Raw genomic sequence first — 18,023 nt, forward strand, 5'->3', positions numbered from 1 at the left:
TTTTATCCTGCCCTAATATTACTTCCTCATGTTACCAAACACCACGGTAGTTGCAGCTGTGCTATGGAATTGGATTTGGAGGTTGCAAGCTGACGTGTCCTCAACAGGCTATTTTCCTTCAGAACCTTTGCTCTATGAGAAAGTTGAGAACCCCACGGCTGCCCAAACGATACTTTAGAAAATGTTTTATAAAAAATTCAGATTATTATGAGAACAGATTTAACAATACCATCAATTACTGTTAAAATTCAAATTACTATGAAAACAAACTTAAAGCCACTGATCAGTCTTAAATTTAACACTAATTTTTAGCTGAAATGTTACCTGGACCAGCACAAAGAACCGTTTCTTCCATCTCTTCCAAACGTTTTTACCAATGGCCCATAAGTATCTAGGAAAAAATACAGAATAGCTGAATTCAGTATACACATACTGCTTATTCTCATATTGCTTTTTAATGTCATTGCTCCACAGCTCGACAAGGAAGTCAACACAAAACCAGGAGAATTACAAGGGTCCCAAACTATGCACAGTTAGCAAAGAACATGTTTGTGATTTCTACTGTCAAAATAAGCTGTAAAGATAACAACATAAAAAGATATTATAGATTCATTATTAATGTCAGAGAACATTTACACAATCTCCAATGCGCTATAAACCTCTTAGATGGTAAAATGTAAGCAGAAAAATGTGTGTTATGTACAGTAATTGCCTTTATTTCATTATTTGCTAACTCTCAAACATGAAGGGGATGATTCTCCTCTTGCTTACTCTGGTGTAAATCAGGAGTAAAACATGATAAAGGGCTTGATCCAAAATTTGTAGGAGACAATGGAAGTCCTTCCCTAGACTTCAATGAGTGTTGGACTGGGCCTTAAGTGACAGCAGAATCAGGCCCACTGTGATCAAATTTCAGAAGAATATTGATGACATAGTAGATCCAAAACTAACACAGGCAGGCAATTCCAGAAACCAACCTTCAGAGATTCAAGCTATCAGCTCTTTGGGGGATGATTTATTCCGAGAATTTCATATTACTGCCTATTTTTATGGCCACATTTTAAAAAAGCAAAATGTATTTATTCAGCATTACTTTCTCCCTTTTTTTTCTCTTTAAAAGGAAAAAATAAATAGTAAGGCTGAGCATAAGGAGCATAAGTCATCTGATCTGCTATAAGAGCCGTATAACTCAGAGAAGTGGGCCGTGTGAATTAGGAAAGGACATTTGTGGAGTTATTGACTATAGGCGTCCTTTAACTTTACAGAACAGCTACCGTACAGTCAAGTGGGAAGAGATGATATTTGCAGTGGAAAATCTTGGAAACATTTAGCATTACTTTCTAGCCTTCACAAATCCATGCTGTTGAGGGAAGCTGTCAAACATAAGGGCTCTCAAATCATGAAAAACTGGGACTGCAGAATACAGACTGAGTCAACTAAATAACCTGCTTGATAAACTTAAGGCAAATTTCTAGGCATCTACCTGGTTACCTCTCTAATAAGGAAGTGAATTCATCACCCCTATAAAGGAAGAATTAGGGCTTTTAAAACTAATTTTGTGTGTAATCTCTGTGATAAAGCACCTGCTGTAGCTGGCACTACAATCCATAATAAAGACACTGGCAAAAATAATAGTAGTAGTAGTAGTAATAATAAACACAAAGACGTTATCCAGTGCGGTTAACTGGTTTTATTCAATGGGACTGTAGTGTACTATATCAACATGTTTCTCTCAAGATATCTGATACCTTTGCCTTTTTTCTGTACCAATAAATACAAAGATAGTAATCTTCTGTTATGCTGGTAGTCCTGTTTGTCAAAAGCAATCCCAGATGAATACGTATTCTTTGCGAATATATAGGCTTTCATCGTGGTACACGCACAATTCCACATTATGTGCTAACCTGGGTAGTGGGGTCTTGGTTTACGTTACAAAAACACAGAGCCCAATTCTGCTGCCATTTGAGCCAATGAGAAGTTTGTCATTGTCTCAAGTGGTGAACGGGGGTTTGACATTGCCTCTTACATAAAATGTGCAGTTTCAGACTTTAGGGAGCACCAGCCAATTAACAGCCAGTTAACAGAATGAGGCATCAAAAGACATTCTAAGAATATAATCAAAAGTCCTGTGAGTTACTTTTGCTTCATTTATAGATGCTGATCTAAGTGGTACTGTAGTTAATCGGCGTTTTTCCATTAACTTTAATGGGAGGTTTCTCATGTCCTTATATGGGTCGATACAGGCCATTAGGTGCAAAGGTAGAATGGTTTCTGCCCATTCCTCCCACAGGTAACCCTGTTTCATTAGGCATCCTAAAAGAAATGTTATGATTTAGTATTAGCAAACTTGTGATCTCAACATAAATAGGCAAACAAGTAAAATAAACCTTCTAAAATCCTGGATCCATTTAAGTCAAAGGGAGCTTTGCCATTGGCTTCAGTGGATCCAGAATTTCACACCTGGTAATGTATAAAGATGTAGGTTCTACACTAAGATTGAGAATCACTCTAGGTCCTCCTGCACAGAGCTTTCCTGTTTCAGCCAATTTAAAAAAACAACTTAAAATCACAACCTATAACTGATTTCTCATAATTAAATGCTGTTTTGTCAACAAGTGTCAGCAGCGAAACATCGCAAGACTTCAGTGCTGACAAGGACTGCAACATGCTGTTTTTAGTTGTTCTGTATTTGAACAGTCAAATCATTGATTGACAGCCTAAATGCATTGCACAACAAAGTGGCATGCCAGAATGAGAGGGCTGAATAGAAGCATATTCTAATAAAGACTTTGGCCAGATTCTGCTCTCAGTTACGCCATTATAAATCCACAGTAATTCCAGTGAGATCAATCAGACATATACCAATAGAACTGCACAGAATTTGCTCTCCACACTGTACAATATTTAGCTAACACCTTTAACACAGATTCTCTGCAATGAAGCTGCAGGGATTGATTCACATGACCAATGAAGTCAGTGGGTCATTTCAATGGGTTCCGGATCAGGCTCCAGGTGCAGATATTGCAATGAACCAATATTTTAAAGTAAATAATTTTAACCAACACTTTGTAAATCAAACGTTTGACCAAAAAAGGATGACCAAAGCCAGAGCTATTCAGTCCAGTTGCCATCAAAAGCTGCAAGGGAAACAAATATGACTGATGAAGGAATATCCTCTACGGATGATTTCTGGAATCCTGTGATGGCCAACTATGCTCCAGATGTGGCTAGGGATCCTGACCTCACTACTGGACAAACAAACAAGGCGGAGGAAGACAAAAGAAAGAGGATGAGTGCTTTGATCCCTCTATCAATTATGATGCAAAACTTTATAAAAATAAATAATTTTTGTAGCTATAGAAATATGCATCTGGAGAATAAGTTAAACAAAACAATGTTTTTCCTGGATGGTTTATGTGGTAGCTATTTATTACACACTCTTCCTTGAAGAGAAATCAGAGAGGAAAGCCTTGCCAATGTCATTGGTTATATCCTCCTAGATTTATAATCCAGTAGTATGGGGAATGTGCTTATCTACCTATCTGAGAAAGTAAAGGATGAGGAATTATTCTTCTTTGGTTAAATGAGTTTGTTGAATTGGCCAGCTCAGGATTGGCTGAAGTGCATACAGTTTATGGAATCATGACAGGAAGAGCTCATTTTCTGCCCTCAGAAGCAAACATACAACTCCCATTGTTTCAATGTGAGTGAAGATCTGGGCCCAAAAGACAGAAGAAGCCAGTTGGGTCATCTAGCCCATTTCCCTGCCAACAAAGAACATTTTCCCTACTGTATTTTTCAAGTGTTTGCTGTGTATACTGTAGTTTTCAAAGTCTCAGTCAATGGGGGATTCCATCATTCCCTCATGAGACTATTCCATGGCCTAGGATATCTCTGGTGGGAGTTTCTCTCTGATATTCAGGTATAACCTTTAATGTCTTTAAATTCCATCCCATTACTCCTAGTTATACCCTCATGTTTTACTCTATGTGAATTCTATTTAATTCTACAATTGTAAAGGATTGTACATTCCAATATAGTAATGATGCTAATAGTTCATCTTCATCCTTGGTGTACACCTCAAGCAGAACGCACGTTGTTTGTTGGTTCTGAGAAGTCAACGTTGGAAGAAACAGAATAAATTGGGAAATTATATTGATGTTGAAATAAAAGACCAGGGCTAACGGAGAAAATAAAATCCTTAGTCATTTCCTCAGGATTATTGTTTAAGGATTTAAATTGTTAGGTTGATGCACATGAGCGTATTAAAAGGATTATGCTAAAATATGTAAAGTGCACTGCAAATGAGTGAACCAGCCCCATTTCTATATTTATGCCTCTTTCATCCTTCTGTGAACTTGAGGATAAAACAGTCTCTCTCCATTCCTGTCATGCTCAAGTTATAACATCCAAACTCAAACCCAATTGATTCAGAACAAAACAAAGCACTTACCCAGAATGCTTCATGTTTTGAGGTTTATCCATTCGGACTGCAAGTTTGATCTTTAGATCTTGATCTGGGCAGTTTTTGGAAACAGTCATTTTGTGCCACTCTGATTGTTTCGGGCTATTCGGAGTAGGGTGAAGAACCACCTGCACATAACAAACATAGCAATGGTGAAGTAGAGAAATGACCCATTACATTGGTTTTTAACAGGGAATTAAAATACACTTCTACTGACTTAATTAGGGGCAGGATTTCATTCACCATATTTTAAGTTAAATTTTATTATTTTGGGATTAGTTTATAAGTCCTTGGTTGCTTTGGCTACTGCATAATTATTCTCAGTGTCCTGAAACATCTACTAGAGATCAGTGTTTTGGTTTAGTGCATTTGTTACTAGATTGGAGAAGCTAACAGCTGGTGGTCATGAGCAACCTTGTTAAATAACTAATTAATTGGTGATCTAGGTTAACTTGTTTAAATGTATGACATTATTAACTATTATTAGTAAGTATTTATTAAAATAGTTTAAGGAGTAAAACATACACAATAGAAGAGAAAAGAATAAAGATTATTACTGGCAAAACTCCTTTATTAGTAGTAATAATATTACTAGGAACTTCTGTCAAAACTCAGAGACCCATTGAGCTAGGAACTATACAGAAATGTAACAAAAAGGGCAGCTCGTGCCCTAGAGAGATCACAACTTAAATGATAAATAGGACACAATTAAATGACTAAACTGACATATGGGTGGATGAGGTTAAAAAAATGAACAGAGCTGAGACAATTTGGATGTATTATAATTTTGAATAGAATAATGTACCTGATCAAAGTCAGCTAGAAGGAGAATAATTGGTTGGTTTTTATTTGGTTTTGGTCGATTTTATTTGAACTAATTTTTGGATGACTCTGATCCATGAGCAACTGATTCAATGGAGAGAGGTGTTTCAGTCAATTATCGATTTTAGATCATATGCCACAGATTCAAGTAATTTAAAAAGGAGAGTGCAATAAGTTTAAATTTAAACCTTGAATGATTTATAATTACAGAGAGAAATGTTCAGCAGATGTGTGTCCTTTACTCATTGTTATGTTTATAAGACCTAGGACAAAATTACATTAATTGAAGGAATACAAACACTTTCCAAATGGAGACTTTTGGATCATTAAATTATAGCTTCTGTTGGCACTTTGGTTTGTCTCTGTTACATATATATGCCCTGACAACAATCCTTCTTCCTTGAAGTTCTCAGATAGCTAGTTGGCTACCACTCCCATTCTTTTCTGCACTAGCCTCCTGTCAGTGTCTGCGTCTGGCTCCTTTCAGAATGCCTCTGAGGTCAAATTACTGCAGGTGCACCAGTCAGGGAGGATGCAGCCCAATTCTATGACACAATATTACTGAAGAAGAAACAAGTTGGAACATCAACATGAAAGTGAGGAATCCCTACTACAAAGGGAAGCAGCGATCACTTTCCCACCACAGGAAATCCTCTTGAATTCAATTAAACAAGCCGGTGACCCCAACTGGGACCCCAAAGGTTCCATGCACAGTCCTGAAAGTAAATCAGCCTTCAGCTCGTTAGGCCTGAATGAGGGTCCGCTTACATTCTATTCCTGTGGAGAGAGTTGGAGGTGTCATGGAGCAGACCTCAGACAACCTCTGATGGCGGCGTTCACCAATACCCAGCAAACCATAGCAGAGCTATATTTGGCTATATTTACGGACATCACGTACAAACAGCTATTTACATCATTTTATCTCCTAACTAAGCTGCCTCCCTCCCAAAATACCAAAGGGACTTCTCTGCAACACACAAAACAAAGTAACAATGTTGCAGTATAGCTGTAGTCATGTCGATCCCAGGATATTAAAGAACAAGGTGTGGGATTGAGTTAATATCTTTTATTGGACCCTCTTCAGAGACTGGAAGAAGAGCTCTGTGTAAACACAAAAGCGTGTCTCTCTCACCAACAGAAGTTAGTTCAATAAAAGATATTACCTCACCCCCTTGTTTCTCTAAAGGAACAATGTAGCATTCTAAACACACAATGAGATTTTAAAAAAAGGTAGAAAAGTGAAATTCAGATAACATTTCACCCCACCCCAACTTTAAATTTTTTTTTTTTTACCTAGTGGGATGAGAGGCAGCAGGCAAAATTTCAGACCCGTCAGTTTGTTGGCAGAGGTCTTCAAAGAGCCCCCTGTTCCCTTTGTGAGTCTTAGCATACATCCTCTTTTGGAGTAATTGATTTTGGGTTGAATTTAATCAATAGTTCACCTTCTATATTCTGCGCTTCCTGATTGAACACAGGGCTGGAAATTAAAATGCACATAAAAACATCTGGCATATTCCTACAGCAATACATATGCATATCAGATGCCAAGATATCAGCTGTTGCAAAAGGTTAATAACCTTTCCAGCATTTCTCACTTCCGCCTCTGGCAGGGAAGAGATGATGGTCAGAACCTCAACTGTTGTAAATCAGTGGAACTTCACTGGCTGCAGTGGAGCTGCTGGCTTATACCAGTTGAGGTCATAACCTGGTAAGTCTAAGAATTCTGAAAATTCTTCAAAAGGATCTTTTTGTCCATCTGCTTATTCTACACTTATTATCATGGTATTTAATATTAATTGCCAGAAGGGGTCATGTTTTACTCTCTTCGTGTGCTTGGAATTTTCACTGACATCGATGGTAACTGGACCACGGATTACAGACAAGCGACGGCCCACTGTTTAGAGAGGACAGTGCCTCTCAGATAAGGAAGAATAGAAAGACCAAGCCTGCCACTACTTTCTGGGAGAACAATACTTCATTTCCTCCTAGTGACTCCACCTCTATCCCATCATGTAATGTATTCCCAATTGTTATAGTACATTTACATGTGTGTGGCTAAAGCCTCAATAATTTCGTAACTATTCTGTGTATCGAAATGACTCCCTCCATTCCTGAAGCATAAACATCGGTCTTTTGATCTTTTCATTTTCATACTTTATTGTTTTGTTTTGTTTTGTTTTGTTTTCATCCTGTTCTGGTGGCTCACACCAATGCATGTTAAAATTCATTAAAGTCTCCATTGTTGGGCAGTGAGATGCATCTCCTCATAACGGATTAGCTTATAGGCAAGCAAATTCTTTTTATAACTGGTAGTATTCACCCTCATTACCTATGGTATTTCTATCATTCATTCCTGACTGCTATTATTCCATACAACTTCCAAATACCAGCCCAGTTTATCATCCTTTTTTTATACTCCATCGAGCTCCAGCTTTACTGCTGATAACAAACTACAATTTATTTTTTCTGCATAGAGACCAAAGTGCCCTTGACACTGATACCCCAGTGCACTTCTTTAGGATTTGATCCAAATCCCATTGAAATCAACCATCAACTGTAATGTATCTTGGATCAGGCTCTTATTCATCATCTTATTTAATGCTATACATACTGAATTTTATCCACTAGATTCATCCTTTATATTTCACCATGCAGATAAACTTCACTAGTATGATTCCAAAGCTGTGTTATTTATATGGATTAACTGAGCCATACTGGCAGAGCATGCATTATTCTTTGAAAGGTTCGATTCCAGCATCCCAGAAGATCGGTCCTGGTTTCTTAAAGCAGTTATAATGGTCTTTCATTTCCAATCACTTTTTAAAAATAAAATATTTTTCAAAGCAAGTTTTTGGCATTTGGCAGTAAAAGGGCAGGAGGGAAGGGCAGGGATAGTATTATGAACACCTGCTCTCTATTTCCAGGGGAAGAACCTTTATTCTGTGTCATGCCCAAGTGGCTGGGCCTTGGATCGGGGCAGGGTGTTCACTTGGGGTGGAGTCCTCCCTGGAGGGCCATGGAGGAGAGCAGAGCTGATCTGTGGGTCGTCTTGCAACCTGACTGCTGCAGTAACATCAGCATATGATTGGTGGATCTGCCACATCATCTCCCAAAGCCTCCAGTACAAAGGGGCATAGGGAACCCACCATCCCACAGAGGTTGGTATGAAGGAGTAAGGACGAGAGATCCTCCACCGCAGATTTGATGTAGACAGAAACCTCTGATAGCCATTCAGGTAAAACATCTGCTTTTGTGGAAAGCAGCCTCCTTGTAAGTACTTTCAGGATCCTCTATTTTGATTATTTTAAAATTGTTCTCATTAAAAAAATTTACTTAGTGTTCTTATATTTTATTGACCTTGCTGCCCTCCATGCCCTGATTCCATTGAAGTCAGCAGGAATGTTGCCACGGACTTCAACAGGGCCAGGATTTCACCCCATGAGTCTAACACAGCCCTGGGAGCAGCCATACAAGGCTCGTGGGTATTTTCCAGCTCTCACTGTCAAGTGAAACAGTGAAATTGGAAGTGTAGGCCAATTCCCATTTCAGCTATTGCCGGAGAAAACAAGAATTGTAAATGTCTGGCAGACCACAAAACAGTTCTTAAAGGGCAGCTAGGCCTGGATGTTTTTGTGTACAGAACGGCATTAGTTTCCTTTCCCTTTGAGACTCTGCTGTCTTCCCTCATCAGCTCAGACAGGTTTGTGTCAATTTGAACAGCTAAATCAGGGGCTTAATGCATTCAAGATTTAGTTGTTTGAACAAAAACAAATCCCGAAGCAGCCCAACCAGACAAGCACCATCACTAGACAGAAGAAGGCAGTTTCAGGCATACCGAGTGCCTCTTTGAAGTGCAGCTGGCTGAGAAGTGCTGGTGGACGTACTCCAAAGGAAATTACCACGTCACCCTCCGTGTTCATCAGCGCTGGCCAGTACCATTTGGGTTTGGGAAGCTAAAACAGAACTGTAACTCCCCGATGGACTTAGAATGACACTGAAGCAGTGGGGCTGGCTCACCAGCATTCCAGAAGTAACCGGGGAAAAGGCAGAGCCCGAAAAATGTTTTGGACAACACTCACTGCTAATTCCTTTCCAAGTCTGGCAAATCCAACACTGCTCACAACTGCCACCTGGCAAGGAAATCACAGTTCTTCAGTTGAAACAAGAGTGACAAAGCAACTGGGGCCTAAACCAACTGTACCCACGCAGGAGAAGAGCTGCTTGTCATCGTGGAGGCTCAGTGGAGGGCCCTGCTTGGCAGGAGGTCATTGGCACAAAAGAAAGCACCATGGTAGAAGGCTTAAAGAATGAGTTTCGAAAACAGTACTGAGAATATTAGAATGCCACTGCATAAAGCAATGGCACATCCTCATCTGGAACACTGTGTCCAGTTCTGGTCATCCGACATTATAAACAGAAAGAGGAAGGGTGACGAAAGCGATTAGAGGCATGGACACACTGACATGTCATGAAGCAACAGAAAAGTGCTCTCCATGGGCTCTCTGAGCAGGCAATGGCACTAGTGGACCCACAGCCACAAAGAGTGGAATCCAGATTGGGAACAGCAGTGACTGCGGGGGAAGCGTGGGGCAGTGAGAGGGGAGGAAGGGGTCGCCAGAGCTTCTGTAGCCAAAGCCAGGGAATCTGAATCCTTTACTGAGGAGGGCACTGGCAGATGAAATACATCTCCCAGATGTAATGCAACATTTCATCTCCTAGGGCAGTGGAGGGCAAACTATGACCCGTGGGCCGGATCCGCCCCATCAGGGATTTCAATCTGGCCTGCAGGATTTCAGTCTGGAGCCTGAACCCTTCCTCCACCCCTCCCCCAACCCCTGCCCTGAGCCTCATCCTGCACCCCAAGCCCTGCCCTGAGCCCCCAACCCCCCTGCCCTGAGGCCCTTCCTGCACTCCAACTCCTGCCCTGAGCTCCCAACCCCCTTCCCTGAGCCTCCTGCTGCACTTTGCACCCCTCCTGCAACCCAACTCCTGCCCTGAGCCCCCACTCCCCCTGCCCTGAGCCCCATCCTGCACCCCAACCCCTTGTCCTGAGCCCCTTCCTGCACACCGCACCCCCTCCCACAACCTGCACTCCCTCCTGCATCCCAACCCCCTGCCCCAGCCCTACATTCATGGCCCTGCATGCAATTTCCCTACCCAGATTTGGCCTGCGGGCCAAAAAGTTTGACCACCCCTGTCCTGATGAAGTCCTGGCCCCACTGAAGCCAACATGAATGTTGCCACTGGCTTCAATGGAGTCTGGATTTCACCCTGGTGAATAGGTACTGCAATTAGCCCCTTCAATGCTACTTTCCCCAAGTGCTGCAGTGAGGTTAACGTGTGTATGAAAGCAGCCTCACACTCAGTTGTCTAGTCTTAAACCCCTTTTTCTGCTTAAAAGAATCTCTGTCTTCTTTCCCTCAGCTGTGTGCACGTCTAAGGGATCCAGGACTGCCAATATCACACAAAAGACATTCTGCATTTGTTCTGTGAGTGCTTAGCCAGCTGAACTACTGCCATTAAAAGCTAACATCAAAGACAATTTATGAACTGCATCAATTTCCAACACAGTCGTGGAGAGAGAGTGAGTGTGTTCAGCATGCCCTCTTTTGCTGCGTGTCTTGGAATCACAAAATCCTCTGCTTGCTTCCAGAGATATTTTCTTAACCTCATCAACAGACCAAAAGAGACATCATTAAAGTGGAGATTTTTCTTACCCGCCCAAGTTCTTTGTCCTCTAAAGCCAGCACTCCAGTGCTTTCTGTAAACAGCTTCACCTTCACTGCGGGAAGTGCGTGCGTTGTAGTAAAGTCACCTTGAGTGCCCCAGCTGTGAACACAACCACAGGGAAATGTTTAGAAACATGAGCAGGACAGTTGTGCTGTCACCTGGGTGTGTAAATGGTTAATATCGGATGTCACTGTCTGACATACACACACATACACACACACATGATACAACCGTGTGAGTGACAATGTGTTAATTAACTTGCTAGGAAAATGCAAGATAGATGCTCAGAAATGTCGCACTGGCTCTTCATGGAAGACAATGGAGTATGTGGAAGTAATACGAAATCAAGTTTGAAGAGAACTTTATTTATTTACATCTAGTTTGCCAATTAATAAAACAAAGCCCAATAATCAGCCTGCAGTGAAAGTTTGTAGCGTAGTTATAGACTAGAAGGATATTGTCTCTCTAAACACATAATGTCTGTAATGCTTTGTATCTGTTGTTCTACTCTTATATATTGTATCTTCCTCTTTTCAGTTCTTGTTGCAAGTTAATTTTGCATTCTGAAAAGTTACTTAAGGATGAGCCCTGCCAGCTCTATTTATCCACCAAACAGGTTCAGGGTTGGTAATGGCAGTGCTTGTCCATCCATAGGCTCCAGCCTTAAACTGGAGTGGTCACCTCTGAGCAAGATTAGCTGGGACTGCTAACAAGGATGCCAAGGTGTGCTGATTTTGACGATATGGAGGCCTATCCAAATAAGAACTGGATGGAGACCACTAATTCATTACACAAAGTCTACAAATCATCCATCAAATGGTAGCTTGGGTTTGAAAACAGCGACCTAAAAGTTAAATATCCCATATCTCATAAACAAACCCTATAGCCAACCAGTCCTTATATCGCTCCCTAAAGTTCTGCAGTCACAGAAAGATCTATGGGTATGCAGACAACTAATTTCACAGAGCACGTGGATTTTCCCCTCAACATTCAGCAGAATCTTGCTTGTAACTAGCAGACCCACTGTAGATCATAACATTTTGTGAACTATTGAGTAATCAATGAATCTCGGTAATCTCACTACAAAGTGTGCTGCCTTCATTCATTTTTGACATGTGCAATTTAGTTACAGCTATTCATAACTTATAGAATACTAGTAAATACACTGCAACAAATATTTCCCTGATTTATACAACCCCCTGGGTTGGAGAGCATATAAAAGCCTGAACCCAAGTCAAATTTTCAGTAATGGGAGACTTCACCACAGCTCTGTTTCTGTTACTGATCTTTGTAAGGTGAGCCCACTGGCTTCTGTGTGGGAATTACTGGGTTTACAGATTAGTGGACAGAGATTTAATGAAGTTTTACTGCACAACTTTCTCCATTCAACTGCGCTTAATGTGTGCTCGGCCGCTTTTTCTCTCTCCAGATTTTGGACGGACGGGAAACTTTTCATCATAGCCAGAATGGATTTTCAATATTTTCACAGCTCATTTAATTTTGTCTCAGGAACTTTAAAATCGTGCTCTCATTTTTTAAAAAATCAGTGCAGTTGCTGTTGCAAAAGTAGGCAGTTCCCTTTTCTCTCTTTTGCTTAATGCAGCACACAAAGATCAATAAACCTTGACAAAGTATCCATATTATTGCTACTGTCCTTAAATGGGCAGTTGTTATTTTAACAACATTATTTTCCAACCTTCTCTCTGGAAAAATCTACCAGTTTTCTGAAACTGAGGCTACAATATTGGTAAAAATCCCACTGGGAAGGTCATTGAATTTTCTAAGGTTTGTCTACATGTGGATACTCAGGAAAGATAACCCGAATGATCTTTTAAAGTGGATTACTCAATGGCATTAAATTCCTCTGTGAACATTTTTATTCAGAGTTAAAGTGGCCTTAAATCTATTAAGCTTAAATCATTTTGGAAGTGAATTAAATAAACCAAATTAAGGGCACTTTAATCCTGAAGACAATTCACAAAGGGATTTAACTAATCCATTTTAAATTCACACCTCTAGTTAATTTGAATTAATTTTCTTGCATGTCCCTGTATAAACAAGCCCTCAGGCTTGCTGACACATTCATGCACTTTGCATCATAGATTATTATTAGGGTTGGAAGGGACCTCAGGGGATCATCTAGTCCAACCCCCTGCTCAAAGCAGGACCAATCCCCAAATGGCCCCTTCAAGGGCTGAACTCACAACCCTGGGTTTAGCAGGCCAATACTCAAACCACTGAGCTAGCCCTCCCCCTATATGGTCTGTCTGCTCTGTTGTGTCACCTAGCAAGGAACTGGAACAGGAAAATCTCAAAAGATCTAGAAGTTAGTTGATGAAAAACATTCAAATGTTTGACTCTGCATGCTTATCCAAAGTTAATTTTAGTAAATCCATTGGACTGGCAACCTTGTATGAACAGGCTTTTTGAACCTGCTGGTTCTGTCTGGTTCAGTCCAGTTTGGAACTATTGCAAGAACAGCCTTCTGCATCTAGTTTCAGCAGAAACCAGGAAGTTCAAAGGCAGGAAAATTAAACCAAATAGATAAAGATCTTGAACTTCAAAATGTGTTTAATTTCAGTTACACTAGTTGGCTCTTAATTCACCTAGCTTTTCCCTCCTATGATGAGTATGTAAGGCCCTACCAAATTCACAGCCATGAAAAATGCATCACAGACCGTGGAATCTGACCCCCCCACGCCCATGAAATCTGGTCCTTTGTGTGCTTTTACCTTATCCTATACAGATACCAGTGTTTCTCAAACTGGGGTCCTGATCCAAAAGGGGAGTCACAAGGTTATTTTAGAGGGGGTCACAGTATCGCCACCCTTACTTCTGTGCTGCCTTTAGAGTTGGGTTGCTGGAGAGCGGCAGCTGCTGGCCGGACGTCCAGCTTTGAAGGCAGCGCGCCATCAGCAGTGCAGTAGTAAGTGTGGCAATACCATACATGCCACCTTTACTTTTGCATTGCTGCCTTCAGAACCAGGCAGCCAGAGAGTGGTGGCTGCTGACTGCTGGCCAAGCTCTACAGGCAGCACTGCAGAAATAAGGGTGGCAATACCATACCCTGCCGTTCCTTACTTCTGTGCTGCTGCTGGCGGCAGCGTTGCCTTCAGAGCTGGGCTCCCGGCCAGCAACCGCCACTCTCCAGCTGCCCAGCTGTAAAGGCAGCGCTGCCGCCAGCATCAGCAGCACAGAAGTAAGGGTAGCAGTACCGCAACACCCCTACAATGATCTTGCGACCTCCCCCACAACTCCTTTTTGGGTCAGGCCCCCTACAATTCCCAGATTTAAATAGCTGAAATAATTAAATTTACGATTTTTAAAATCCTATGACCATGAAATTGACCAGAATGGACTCTGAATTTGGTAGGGCCCCCTTAATATGAAATATACAGTAGTGGAGACGGAAGCAGAACTCTTGGGCTGTGTTTCTGAATGCCCTACCTGTACTGGGCACAGGGACGGCAGGTGAAGAATAAGTGTAAGCACTTAAACCAAAACACAGATGCTAGGTCTAATTTTAGGCCTACTAGAAAAGACTGTTGGTCTAAATTGTTTATTTCCTTGACAATATCTCAATGTAAGCTTTAACTCCTCGAACAGCAGCATTTTCCAAACTGCCAGGCAAGCGATTTCTTAGGATAACACGAACACTCCATCTATCTGCAATCTTCAGAGCATTAATCTGATCCTCCTCTCAAATGTACAGTGACATGTAAATGATGCAGTTATCATAGGATTAACTGATGTCACTAATGCACATAGATGAGTTTTCAGAAGTGGCTCTCCTTAAGCCTGCAATCTGAAAATTGCTTTCAGAGAGCTTTCTTGCCATATGGGATATTTCAAATTTCACATCTCTACCCTGTTTGCAGAGAAGTAGCAGCCTGTTCCATGACTACAGAACTGCTACATTTCTTGTATCAAAAAAGCCGAATAAGTAGTGATAAACATCAGCTGGGTGGTCAAAAACATGCTGCAAATAATACCTGATGTAATAAAGCGTTAACAGTTGTGTGTAATTTTTAAGTGATGACACATTACTAAAACAGGCTGGAGATAAAGGTTGCAACTTTCAGAATTGAGTGATAGATTTGATGAGATTTTAGTCACAATGTATGTGCAGTTTTACATGGGTCACTCATGGCTCCACCTCCTAATCTGGGTCCCACTCAGTAAATCTATTAATAGAAAGACAATTGGCTTTTCCAGGAACTAGGTTGTAGATCCTGGGAGAACTGATGGAGGAAGTCTGGCTGCCACAGAGATCAGCTGTATTAGAGACACTGCACAAACTATTTTTTTAGAATGTTTTTAGGAAATTATACTTGTCACTTTAAAATGTTCTCTTTCCTGCATTAACACTGTTTGAGCAGTCACCTGCTTTAACCTACCTCAAGGTATCAGCAAGCTCTGAGAAGTGCTCCCATTGTAATCTAAATGGGCCTTGGTATTTTAAGTGATCTTATTCCTTTGAAAACTGCATCAAAATACAGAGCTGTTATTGCTGCCAGTGAGAAACTGGAATGGGCCTGTCTAACTAGTAAGAAAAGTTGTTTTATTAGAAATCACCTTTTTAACAGAAGTCTATCTGTACAACTCTTTACCTCATATATCACTATTCTATAGTGGCATAACTGATTCCAAAGAAGGTTGAAAAAACATTAGTGAAAGATTATATAAATTATATCCAAAAATGACAAAAGAACACTATTAAGGTTGCAGAGTCAAGCACTCAAAAGTTAGGAAATGCCAAAATTAAGGTTGCACAGACAACCTTAATTCAGCCCCCTTACGAACAGCAGAACGGCCGTACTGGGTCAGATGAATGGTCCATCTAGCCCAGTATCTGACAGTGGCCAATACCAGATGCTTCAGAGGGAATGAACATAAAAGGGCAATTATCGAGTGATCCATCCCGTTGTTGAGTCCCAGCTTCTGGCAGTTATAGCTTTAGAGACACCCAGAGCATGGGGTTGCATCTCTGACCCTCTTGACTAATAGCCATTGATGGACCTACCCTGCATGAACTTATCTAATTCTTTTTTGAACCAGTTATACTTCTGGCCTTTACAGCATCCCCGGCAATGAGTTCCACAGCTTGACTGCACATTGTGTGAAGAAATACTTGCTTTTGTTTATTGTAATAACACTTCCTTATTTGCTTTCTCCAGACCATTCATGATTTTATAGACCTCTATCATATCCTCCCCTTAGTTGTTTCTTTTTTAAGCTGAAAAGCCCCAGTCTTTTTAATCTCTCCTCATATGGAAGCTGTTCATACCTCATATAATTTTTGCTGCCCTTCTCTATATATTTTTCAAGATGGGGAGCCTAGAACTGCACAGGAATTAAAGGTGTCGGAGTACCACTAGGGTGACCAGATGTCCTGATTTAATAGGGACTCTCCCGATATTTGGGGCTTTGTCTTGTATAGGTGTCTGTTATCCCCCACCATCTGTCCCGATTTTTCACACTTGTTATCTGGTCACCCAATGTACCACCGATGTACATAATAGTGTTATGATATTTTCTGTTTTATTAACTGTCCCTTTCCTAATGGTTCCTTATATTCTGTTAGCTGAACATTGAGCGGACATTTTCAGAGAACAATCCACAATGACTCTAAGATCTCTTTCTTGAGTGGTAACAGCTAATTTAGACCCCATCATATTTTGCTTGTATAGCTGGGATTATTTTTTCCAGTGTCCATTACCCTGCACTTATCAACAGTGAATTTCATCTGCCATTTTGTTGCCCAGACACCCAATTCAGTGAGATCCCTTTGTAACTCTTCACCATCAGCTTTGGACGTATGTATTAGGATACAGTCTTTAATTACATTAACACATTTTTTCCACAGCAACTGAAGACAGAGTCTAATAATGGGAATTATGGGTCAACCTTAATTAATGATCTCCGTCTACAACTATTTTTCCTATGAAGTATCCAAGAATGTCTCAGTCTTATTAGTCTCTACTTATTTTTAGAGATTTTTCATCAACTCAAATGTACATGCAGGCATTCCCTGGTAACATTTAGAATTATTTCCTATCCTGAGAAAATATGTAGCAAATGGTGATAAGTATTAGTGGCAGTGTTACTAACCCAATGCAGGTTAATGACTCCAGGAATATCCTGCGGATCAATATCAGGAAAGGGTACCTCTTAACATGAGATTTTGCAGAAATTCATCTAAAGTCTCATGAGGAGCATAAACACAGTTAGCTGACATCTCAGCTGTGACAGCAAGCGACAGCACACTGGGTCTGAGCCACAGGAGGCAAGCAGAGATAGGGTTGATTATTCATGTGATCCAAAGGAGGTTGGCTCACTTGAGTCTCAAATCTCTGGTGAACAGCTTGCTACTGCTCTAATCACTGTTTAGTCATTCCAACCCACACCAGTGAATCACTAGGATGCATCCGAGCCTTTTTGTGGTGTACCCTTTCGGAAGAAACAGGGCAGTATCAGCTGGAAGCAGTTCAACAACTGGTGCCTGCCCATGAACACTTCAGATCAACAGTTAACCATCCAGTTGATCGGCACACTGTGTGTTCTTCTTTTGCCCAGCACTGCAGCTGGGCATTTGATTATCAGAAACAATAACCCCCGTCCAGCCTTTAGGTGTTAGAGATACAGACACAGCTCATGTCTGTAAATGTTTGTTGAAATGCCAGCCAAATTCCTGGCACTGTAATGCAAATAAAACCAGATAACCCTAATAGAACAAACTAATGCTCATGGAAGCAAAAACATCAGTTAGTTCTGGGCAATATTGCCATGACATGAGTTACTGTCCCTTATTATTAAGGGAAATACTAAAAGACCGAAATGTCTTATTTTAGTATGAAAACCATGTTGTATTACACAGTGACTGTGAAGACAGATCCAGCTTTTGTCTCTTTGATAAGGGCATTTTCTTGAACTCCCTTGCACTCCTTAATTAGCAATCACCACCTGTGGATCTCTGGGGAGAAGTGCAAACCATTTGGGGCCCATT

General features: G+C 40.8%; 1 protein-coding gene across 5 annotated transcripts in view; it reads right to left on the reverse strand.

Annotated features, from left to right (window-relative positions):
- The window catches only part of CADPS (calcium dependent secretion activator), a 404,679-nt gene that overhangs the window by 147,306 nt on the left and 239,350 nt on the right, over positions 1-18,023 (reverse strand). For all 5 annotated transcript variants that reach the window (XM_050957618.1, XM_050957616.1, XM_050957617.1 and 2 more), the window contains exons 7-9: positions 11,005-11,116; positions 4,454-4,593; positions 325-391 (exon numbers count right to left, since the gene is read on the reverse strand). In XM_050957618.1, coding sequence (XP_050813575.1) covers positions 325-391; positions 4,454-4,593; positions 11,005-11,116 — 319 coding nt within the window. The remainder of the gene's footprint in view (positions 1-324; positions 392-4,453; positions 4,594-11,004; positions 11,117-18,023) is intronic.

This window comes from Gopherus flavomarginatus, chromosome 6 (assembly GCF_025201925.1).
Source record: "Gopherus flavomarginatus isolate rGopFla2 chromosome 6, rGopFla2.mat.asm, whole genome shotgun sequence".
NCBI lineage: Eukaryota > Metazoa > Chordata > Testudines > Testudinidae > Gopherus > Gopherus flavomarginatus.